Source organism: Myxine glutinosa, chromosome 5, assembly GCF_964187855.1.
Source record: "Myxine glutinosa chromosome 5, kmMyxGlut1.1, whole genome shotgun sequence".
NCBI classification, from domain to species: Eukaryota; Metazoa; Chordata; class Myxini; order Myxiniformes; family Myxinidae; genus Myxine; species Myxine glutinosa.
In genome coordinates, this window is record NC_136265.1 from 73,244,977 (window position 1) to 73,254,695 (window position 9,719).

At 48.0% G+C, this 9,719-nt stretch overlaps 1 protein-coding gene across 1 annotated transcript in view; it reads right to left on the reverse strand.

Moving 5' to 3' along the window:
• LOC137427438 (ornithine decarboxylase) overlaps positions 1–9,095 on the reverse strand; it is a 28,592-nt gene extending 19,497 nt beyond the window's left edge. The window contains exons 1-3 of the mRNA XM_078778191.1: positions 8,937–9,095; positions 3,829–3,970; positions 2,251–2,442 (exon numbers count right to left, since the gene is read on the reverse strand). Coding sequence (XP_078634317.1) covers positions 2,251–2,355 — 105 coding nt within the window. The 5' untranslated portion in view covers positions 2,356–2,442; positions 3,829–3,970; positions 8,937–9,095. The remainder of the gene's footprint in view (positions 1–2,250; positions 2,443–3,828; positions 3,971–8,936) is intronic.
• Between the last annotated feature and the right edge of the window lie 624 nt (positions 9,096–9,719).

A 9,719-nucleotide genomic window follows, 5' to 3' on the forward strand; every position in this document is an offset into this window, starting at 1 on the left:
CACACCCCTGCATTCAAATCTCATTCCTGAATTCTGTGGAATGTAATGATATGCTCCGTCTGCTCGACGACCCTATCCAGCTCGCCCAAGATGCACACTCCACCGACGTCCTCACGGTTAAACAACCAAAATCTAGGCTATCTGCACACCGACGATCCTTTGTTCCTCCAGCTGTGGAACCACCGCCTAGAGACTCCTCAATCACGACATTCCGTCCAGTGTTTCAGCACTTCCCCATTTTTTACAATTTTTTTTTGGTATCCAGAATTTGAGTACCAGTTCACTGGTAATTCCCTGCTTGTCGTTAAAGGCGGCAAAAAGGGTTGGCGTCAGGAAGGGCATCCGGCCGTAAAACATTGCTTCAAAAAGGGGACCGAAAAACAACAACTACCACGGTTCGCGAAAAAGGCCAACCCCCGCTTGCGGGGAAAAATGGCCTCTAAAGGTGGTTTTTTTTTTTTTATACAGAGTCGAGGCTCGTGAAAGAGCTAACATTTATCAAACAAACAAATCAAACAAACAAGCAAACAAAGTATATAAAAAGGGGAGCGGCAGACAAGATGGGGAGAGAAGGGGAGGAAGCACACAAACACAACATTTGAGAGCAGGGACATCGGGAGATGTGTGGGAGGGAGAGGGCTTGGGGGGAGGCAGGGTAGGTATAAAACGCAAGGACACCAAGGACTTCCAGGGAAGAAGACAAAAGTCACCTCAAAAAAGTGGATTTGGGGTGAAATTAGCGGGGGTAGAAAAGATCAGGGTTTTGGATTGCGGAAGATAAGAGATGGTGGTGAACAGCCGTTTTAAAGACCTGGAGGGAGGAGTGGGATTGAAGAGAGTGAGGGAGTTTGTTCCAGAGGCGGGAGAAAAGAGGAATGAAGGAGTGAAGGTGAGCAGAGAGTCTTGATTTTGGCAGTTTAACCATAAGAGGGTTGCAGGCAGATCTTGTGCGACCTGTAGGAATATTTGCAGGACAGAGCCCAGAGAGAGCTGGGGGAGCAAGGCCGGAGAGGAGTCGGTAGAAGACGGAAAGACCACCAACCTGCCTGCGGTGAGTAAGTGAAAGACCCTTGGAGATAGCGTCATCGCGGGAGATTCCAATGATTCTGAACGCTTTGGTTTCAACAGCGTGAAGACGAGCTAGGTGTGAGGCAGGAGCACCGGCCCAGAGGGGAGAGCAGTACTCCATTGAGCTGCGGATGAAAGCCTTGTATGTGGTGAGGAGCTCAGGTGTGCCAAGGAAGGACTTCGCACGACGGAGGATGCCCAGCCGGCGACTGGCTTTGGAGGCCAGCTTGGAAATGTGGTTTTCCCAGGAAAGATCATGGCAGATAGTGAGACCCAAAAGCTTGAGTGACAGAACTTCTTGGAGGATTATTCAGAAAGTAGATGGGAGGGTTGTCCAGTTGGTCTTTTCGGAGAGACATCGTAAGAGTGTGAGATTTGTCAGGATTGAAAGACATGTTCCACTCGTTTGCCTAGTCTGATTTTGTCCAGGTCTGCAGAGAGTGAGGAGGCTGCAGACTGCCGATCTCGACCATTATTCCTAACCGCAATATTTAACCCTCCAAGTTAGAGCTTTCTGTTTTTTCTCCCCTCATTAATTAATTTCCTTTCTTGTTGCTTCCACACCGTTTACCCCAATGCTGGCACATGCCCTCTCCGTACGCCCATCTGCTCACTCTTTCACACAAAAAATGTAAAAAAATTATATACAATAAAAAACCTCAAAATAATAACGAAATAAATAAATAAACAAATAAATACACGAAAAAAACCCTTTAAAAAAATCAGTCTCTGCTCCTTAAATGCAGGCCATCAAACAATCCCAAATAATTAATAAATAAATATGAAAACAAAATTCACAAAATGAGAATCAGGCATTGCCCGGCTCGTGTGGAGTAGGTCTAAATGAATAAGGACATCGCGATCGACGTTCAATTTCCAATCTTCACCTTCGAAAAATACCTTTTGGACTTTGCTTTAGTTAGACAGACGATGCCGTTTCTGTGTATCTCGACCTTCGAAGGGAATTAACATTGCAGACACAACGAAGCACGAGTTTCTTGCATGGCACAAGTGCGACCCCAATTGTATTTTCAAATGCCAGAGCAAACTACGAGACCTTGACGTGAAAACATGAAAATGGCAAATTGGCCTGTTCGACATCCCCAACCCACGACGAGATAAAAAACCCCAATGAATGTCGCGTGTCGAGCACAAAAATAGACAAACAGGTGGCAGACTCACAGGACAATCAACGGCGGAGATGGCCCGGTCGAGGAAATCCGTAGTGGTCTCGCCCTCATAGAGCACAGCGAATCCTTGAGCCTGGTCGACAAACGCGGACTTCATCCTTACGGAAAGACTGACAAGTGGAGGTGCTAAAGAGGGGGGCTAGGTGGCGGGGTAGGGAGGGGATCAAGGTGGTAGTGTGACACTCTGGAGAACACAAACACACACAGGAGACAAAATGAGCAAGATCATAGATCCACATTGGCACACAACAGAACGGAAGGACGAGAGTTTTCAGCTACGGTCTAAATCTTACTCTTAACACGTCAGGATTCACACCCAGCAACCTCTTAGCTCCCTCAAGATTTTGTGCCTCACTGCTTTGGGTTCTCCCTTTAAAATAACCATACTAAACTATACAATTTGGTTTGAGTCTGCCTGCAATCCATTCGATCGTTACTCATCCATATCTCAAACAAACTTGACAGGAGTACCAAGGCCAACCCCCGCCTCTACACACAAAGGGGGTTTTCCCTGCCAAGGAGGCTGCGTGTTCAGGTGTATATCAGTGTTACGATAGCCAATTGTGGCGTTTTCTCCAAGGTCGCTTGTAATGACAAGAGTAACAAGAAAAAGCAATCAGAAATTGGAGACCCTCACCAGGATGTTTTCAGTGGTTTTTAAGGCTTTTGTGTTTAAAAACAAATATGGCGGCCGAACTACATGACCGATGACATTATTATAATGTTTTCTCCACCAATTTATCCCTAGATTATGCTCAGGAAATTTCAGCTTCATCGGATGAAGTTTTGTACTCGTCGAATTATGACGTCATAATGGAGGCACCTATGACATCAACATATTTTATTCCCCAAGGAGAGTTCTTCACAATGAGCCATGTCTCAATTTTTTCTATTCAGCACTTTCGGAGATAGAGTTGCAAAGTTTTTCGTTTTTTCCAAGATGGCGGCCGAACCACTTGACCTATGACATCATTTATTTTTCCCCTCCACCAGTTTATGCCGTCATGGCGCTCAAGAAATTGCATCTTGATCGGATGTGAAGTTTTGTACTCGTCGAATTATCGAATTATGACGTCATAATGGAGGCCTCGGGCCGAGAGTTAAAAAATTGGGCACAGTCTATTCCAGGGCAAGATAAATGTGTGTGTTAAGTTTGGCGATTCTATGTGCAACGATGTAGACGTAGTGCTGCAATCAACCAACCAATCAACATACTTGCCGGAATCTTTTCCGGCAAGAAACAAACCAACCAACCAACTTGTTGGAATCTATTCCCGCAACTAACAAACACACTAAAACACACAATTTTTTTTTTTCCCCCAAGTAACAAACAAACAGACTCAAATGCAATACCCTCTCCTCTGGCGAGGGTAATAACACCAATGATAACACACCTTCGATCTACTGTAATCTATATACTGCAGAGAGGAATGAGCCTTCCTGCCGCTCCGTGGAGAGGGTGTTTCAAAACTGGTGATCGACCTCCAATTAAAAGTCACAAATCTCAGCCAAAATCCCCTCATCCACCTTCCCTACTTGTAGAGTCCACGGGACAAATGAGAGAACTTACGTGGCAAGGAAGAGGGTCAGGGATGAGGGCACAACCACTATCAGCTGGGTTCCCAAGGGGGCTCGGCGTTGAAGTCGATCTGCTTGCTGGAGACTCGCAGTCCCTCAAGGTGGGTGTCACACGCCAGAGAAATAAACCCTCCCTGCAAAGATGCAAACAAGTCAAAGAAACCAAAACAACAACTCACTAGAGGGGAGAGGCAACACAGCAGCATTTCCCAACCTGGGGGAAATTTTCGGATTCCAGGGGGGAAACGCAATATTAGCATTCGTGTCATATTGTGCTTTCGTGAATAAATCTCAAATCTTTAATTCTTTCGTTCTTCGACTTTTTACTTAACATAAACATTTATGACATCGTCGGTAAATAAAAATTTATATACAAGAATCTTTTTAAATAAAATTTATATGTGCGAGTGTGTATGTGTCTGTGCGTGTAGGTTTGTATGTATATGTAAGGAGTGTGTTGCTATATTTTTATGTTATTTATGTTAAGCGAATAAATTTTGTGTTTTGGCTACTTTTTCCCTTGTTCATATATATATATATACATATACCAGGGTGGGCCATAAGTAGCCATATATAAGGGGGGGGGTTGTATATAAGGGCGGGGGGGGGGGAAACCGGAGGGTTGACCTGGTTGAAGGGGGAAACGACAGAAAAAAAGGTTTGGAACCACTGCAATACAGGGAGGAAGAAGGGGGTGGGTGGGGATGGGGAGGGGGGGGGGGGAAGGGGTAGATGGAGAGGGGGAAAGTAGCGAAGGGGTTGATAGAGGGGGGTAAAGTAGAGAAGGGGTTGATAGAGAGGGGTAAAGTAGAGAAGGGGTTGATAGAGAGGGGTAAAGTAGAGAAGGGGTTGATAGAGGGTTAAAGTAGAGAAGGGGTTGATAGAGAGGGGTAAAGTAGAGAAGGGCTTGATAGAGAGGTGTAAAGTAGAGAATGGCTTGATAGAGAGGGGTAAAGTAGAGAAGGGGTTGATAGAGAGGGGTAAAGTAGAGAAGGGGTTGTAAGAGAGGAGTAAAGTAGAGAAGGGGTTGATAGAGGGGTAAAGTAGAGAAGGGGTTGATAGAGAGGGGTAAAGTAGAGAAGGGGTTGATAGAGAGGGGTAAAGTAGAGAAGGGGTTGATAGAGAGGGGTAAAGTAGAGAAGGGGTTGATAGAGAGGGGTAAAGTAGAGAAGGGGTTGATAGAGAGGGGTAAAGTAGAGAAGGGGTTGATAGAGAGAGGTAAAGTAGAGAAGGGGTTGATAGAGGGGTAAAGTAGAGAAGGGGTTGATAGAGGGGGGTAAAGTAGAGAAGGGGTTGATAGAGAGGGGTAAAGTAGAGAAGGGGTTGATAGAGAGAGGTAAAGTAGAGAAGGGGTTGATAGAGAGGGGTAAAGTAGAGAAGGGGTTGATAGAGGGGTAAAGTAGAGAAGGGGTTGATAGAGAGGGGTAAAGTAGAGAAGGGGTTGATAGAGAGGGGTAAAGTAGGGAAGGGGTTGATAGAGAGGGGTAAAGTAGGGAAGGGGTTGATAGAGAGGGGTAAAGTAGAGAAGGGGTTGATAGAGAGGGGTAAAGTAGAGAAGGGGTTGATAGAAAGGGGTAAAGTAGAGAAGGGGTTGATAGAGAGGGGTAAAGTAGAGAAGGGGTTGATAGAGAGGGGTAAAGTAGAGAAGGGGTTGATAGAGAGGGGTAAAGTAGAGAAGGGGTTGATAGAGAGGGGTAAAGTAGAGAAGGGGTTGATAGAGGGTGGTAAACTAGAGAAGGGGTTGATAGAGAGGGGTAAAGTAGCGAAGGGGTTGATAGAAAGGGGTAAAGTTGTGGAGCAGTGGATGGTGGGGGGAAGATACAAAATGGGTTGATGGAGGGGGGAAGGTAGAAAATGGGTGGATGGAGGGGTGTGGAGGTAGAAAAGGGGTGGATGGAGGAGGGGAGGTTGAAAAGGGGTGTATGGACTGGGGGAGGTTGAAAATGGGTGGAGTGGATGGAGGGGTGTGGAGGTAGAAAAGGGGTGGATGGAGGAGGGGAGGTTGAAAAGGGGTGTATGGACTGGGGGAGGTTGAAAATGGGTGGATTAAGGGGGAGGAAGGTAGGTAGAAAAGGGGTGGATGAAGGGCAAGAGGTAGAAAAGGGGTGGATGGAGGAGGGGAGGTTGAAAAGGGGTGTACGGACTGGGGGAGGTTGAAAATGGGTGGATTAAGGGGGAGGAAGGTAGGTAGAAAAGGGGTGGATGAAGGGCGAGAGGTAGAAAAGGGGTGGATTAAGGAGGGGAGGTAGAAAAGGGGTGGATGAAGGGGGAGAGGTAGAAAAGGGGTGGATGGAGGAGGAGGAGGGAGAAGAGAGGTAGAAAAGGGGTGGATGAAGGGGGAGAGGTAGAAAAGGGGTGGATTAAGGAGGGGAGAAGGGGTTGATATAAAAAGGGGGTAGAAAGAGGGTGGATGACGGGGGAGAGTCAGAAGAGAGGTAGAAAAGGGGTGGATTAAGGAGGCAGAGGTAGAAAAGGAGTGGATGAAGGGGGGGAGGAGGTAGAAGAGGTAGAAAAGGAGTGGATGAATGGGGGGAGGAGGTAGAAGAGAGGTAGAAAAGGAGTGGATGAAGGGGGAGGAGGTAGAAGAGAGGTAGAAAAGGGGTGGATAAAGGAGGAAGAGGTAGAAAAGAGGTAGAAAAGGAGTGGATTAAGGGGGAGAGGTAGAAGAGAAGTAGAAAAGGGATGGATGAAGGGGGAGGAGGTAGAAGAGAGGTAGAAAAGGGGTGGATGAAGGGGGAGGAGGTAGAAGAGAGGTAGAAAAGGGGTGGATGAAGGGGGAGAGGTAGAAGAGAAGTAGAAAAGGGATGGATGAAGGGGGAGAGGTAGAAGAGAAGTAGAAAAGGGGTGGATTAAGGAGGAGGAGGTAGAAGAGAGGTAGAAAAGGAGTGGATGAAGGGGGGGAGGAGGTAGAAGAGGTAGAAAAGGAGTGGATGAATGGGGGGAGGAGGTAGAAGAGAGGTAGAAAAGGAGTGGATGAAAGGGGAGGAGGTAGAAGAGAGGTAGAAAAGGGGTGGATAAAGGAGGAAGAGGTAGAAAAGAGGTAGAAAAGGAGTGGATTAAGGGGGAGAGGTGGAAGAGAAGTAGAAAAGGGATGGATGAAGGGGGAGGAGGTAGAAGAGAGGTAGAAAAGGAGTGGATGAAGGGGGAGGAGGTAGAAGAGAGGTAGAAAAGGGGTGGATAAAGGAGGAAGAGGTAGAAAAGAGGTAGAAAAGGGATGGATGAAGGGGGAGAGGTAGAAGAGAAGTAGAAAAGGGGTGGATTAAGGAGGAAGAGGTAGAAGAGAGGTAGAAAAGGAGTGGATGAAGGGGGGGAGGAGGTAGAAAAGGGGTGGATTAAGGAGGAGGTAGAAGACAGGTAGAAAAGAGTGGATGAAGGGGGAGGAGGTAGAAGAGAGGTAGAAAAGGGGTGGATGAAGGGGGAGAGGTAGAAGAGAAGTAGAAAAGGTGTGGATGAAGGGTGAGGAGGTAGAAGAGAGGTAGAAAAGGGGTGGATGAATGGGGGGGGGAGGTAGAAAAGGGGTGGATGAAGGGGGAGGTAGAAAAGGGGTGGATGAAGGGGGGAGGTAGAAAAGGGGTGGATGAAGGGGGGGAGGTAGAAAAGGGGTGGATGAAGGGGGGGAGGTAGAAAAGGGGTGGATGAAGGGGGAGGAAGGTACAAAAGGGTGGATGGAGGGGGAAGGTACAAAAGGGGTGGATGGAGGGGGGAAGGTACAAAAGGGGTGGATGGAGGGGGGAAGGTACAAAAGGGGTGGATGGAGGGGGGAAGGTACAAAAGGGGTGGATGGAGGGGGGAAGGTACAAAAAGGGGTGGATGGAGGGGGGAAGGTACAAAAGGGGTGGATGGAGGGGGGAAGGTACAAAAGGGGTGGATGGAGGGGGGAAGGTACAAAAGGGGTGGATGGAGGGGGGAAGGTACAAAAGGGGTGGATGGAGGGGGGGAAGGTACAAAAGGGGTGGATGGAGGGGGGAAGGTACAAAAGGGGTGGATGGAGGGGGGAAGGTACAAAAGGGGTGGATGGAGGGGGGAAGGTACAAAAGGGGTGGATGGAGGGGGGAAGGTACAAAAGGGGTGGATGGAGGGGGGAAGGTACAAAAGGGGTGGATGGAGGGGGGAAGGTACAAAAGAGGTGGATGGAGGGGGGAAGGTACAAAAGGGTGGATGGAGGGGGGAAGGTACAAAAGGGGTGGATGGAGGGGGGAAGGTACAAAAGGGGTGGATGGAGGGGGGAAGGTACAAAAGAGGTGGATGGAGGGGGGGAAGGTACGAAAGGGGTGGATGGAGGGGGGAAGGTACAAAAGGGGTGGATGGAGGGGGGAAGGTACAAAAGGGGTGGATGGAGGGGGGAAGGTACAAAAGGGGTGGATGGATGGAGGGGGGAAGGTACAAAAGGGGTGGATGGAGGGGGGGAAGGTACAAAAGGGGTGGATGGAGGGGGGAAGGTACAAAAGGGGTGGATGGAGGGGGGAAGGTACAAAAGGGGGTGGATGGAAGGGGGAAGGTACAAAAGGGGTGGATGGAGGGGGGAAGGTACAAAAGGGGTGGATGGAAGGGGGAAGGTACAAAAGGGGTGGATGGAGGGGGGAAGGTACAAAAGGGGTTGATGGAGGGGGGAAGGTACAAAAGGGGTTGATGGAGGGGGGAAGGTACAAAAGGGGTGGATGGAGGGGGGAAGGTACAAAAGGGGTGGATGGAGGGGGGAAGGTACAAAAGGGGTGGATGGAGGGGGGAAGGTACAAAACGGGTGGATGGAGGAGGGAAGTTATAAAAGGGTTTAATAATCAACACAGCGATAACAAGACATTATGCCTTATGGCCCATCCAGTATTTCGTCTCTACTGCGCAAAACTACTCGTATTGCGGTTTAATGTGGAAAAATGGAGTACTGTTGGTAAAAATATAAACAAAAAGACGCCATAATTGTGGCACAAACGAAAGTGAAGACATATATGTATGTATATATATATATATATATATATATATATATATATATATATATGTATGTATATATATATATATATATATATATATATATATAAATCTAATCCGATTCCTTGTGAAAAGAAAAACATTCAAAATCCGTTTCAAATCAACCCATCGTACCTTGTTCAAGCGTTTTGACCTTTTAGGCGGAATTTTCGGGAGATTAACGGAACAAATTGTGGAGAAACAAATGTTGCCGACGAGCAAAGCGCCGGCAACGACCACCGATCACGAGACAAAAATGGCGCTATACGAAATATGCGCCTGAAGAACCGCACGGAACGCCCCGCTATGTATCCCTCCGCGGAACGTTGCACCCCCCCGCTACATATCCCTCCGCGGAACGCTGCACCCCCGTTCCGTATCCCACCGCAGAGCACTATTTCCCACCGCGCAGGATTCCGGCGCTCACATGTTTTGTGGTTCGCGGGATGTTTGTGCAAAACGTTCGAGTTGAGGTCATCCATCGGGAAATCTGGTTTTCTTTCATTTATCATTTTTCGCTCCTCACGTTTTTACTTTCTCTTCGCGAATGGATTTCGCCGGAACTTCCGGAATAAAACGGTGACGCGGTTGAGAGTCGTGTTTCTGGCGGTGGCGGAAATGCTGTTTTAGGATTTCTTTAATTCTGTTTCTGAACGTGTGGTGAAACGATTTTAAAAAAATATTTAAAGATTTGTGAATAAAAGCGTTACATAACACTTTATCAATTATCTCCACTGACATGACAATTTAGGTATTGTCACCACTTCAGAACAGGGGGGAGGGGGAAGGGGGGAGGGGAGGGGGGAAGGGGGGAGGGGAGGGGGGAAGGGGAAGGGAGAGGGGGAAGGGGGAGGGGGAAATGGAGGGGGAAAAGGGAGGGGGGAAATGGAGGGGGAAAAGGGAGGGGGAAAAGGGAGG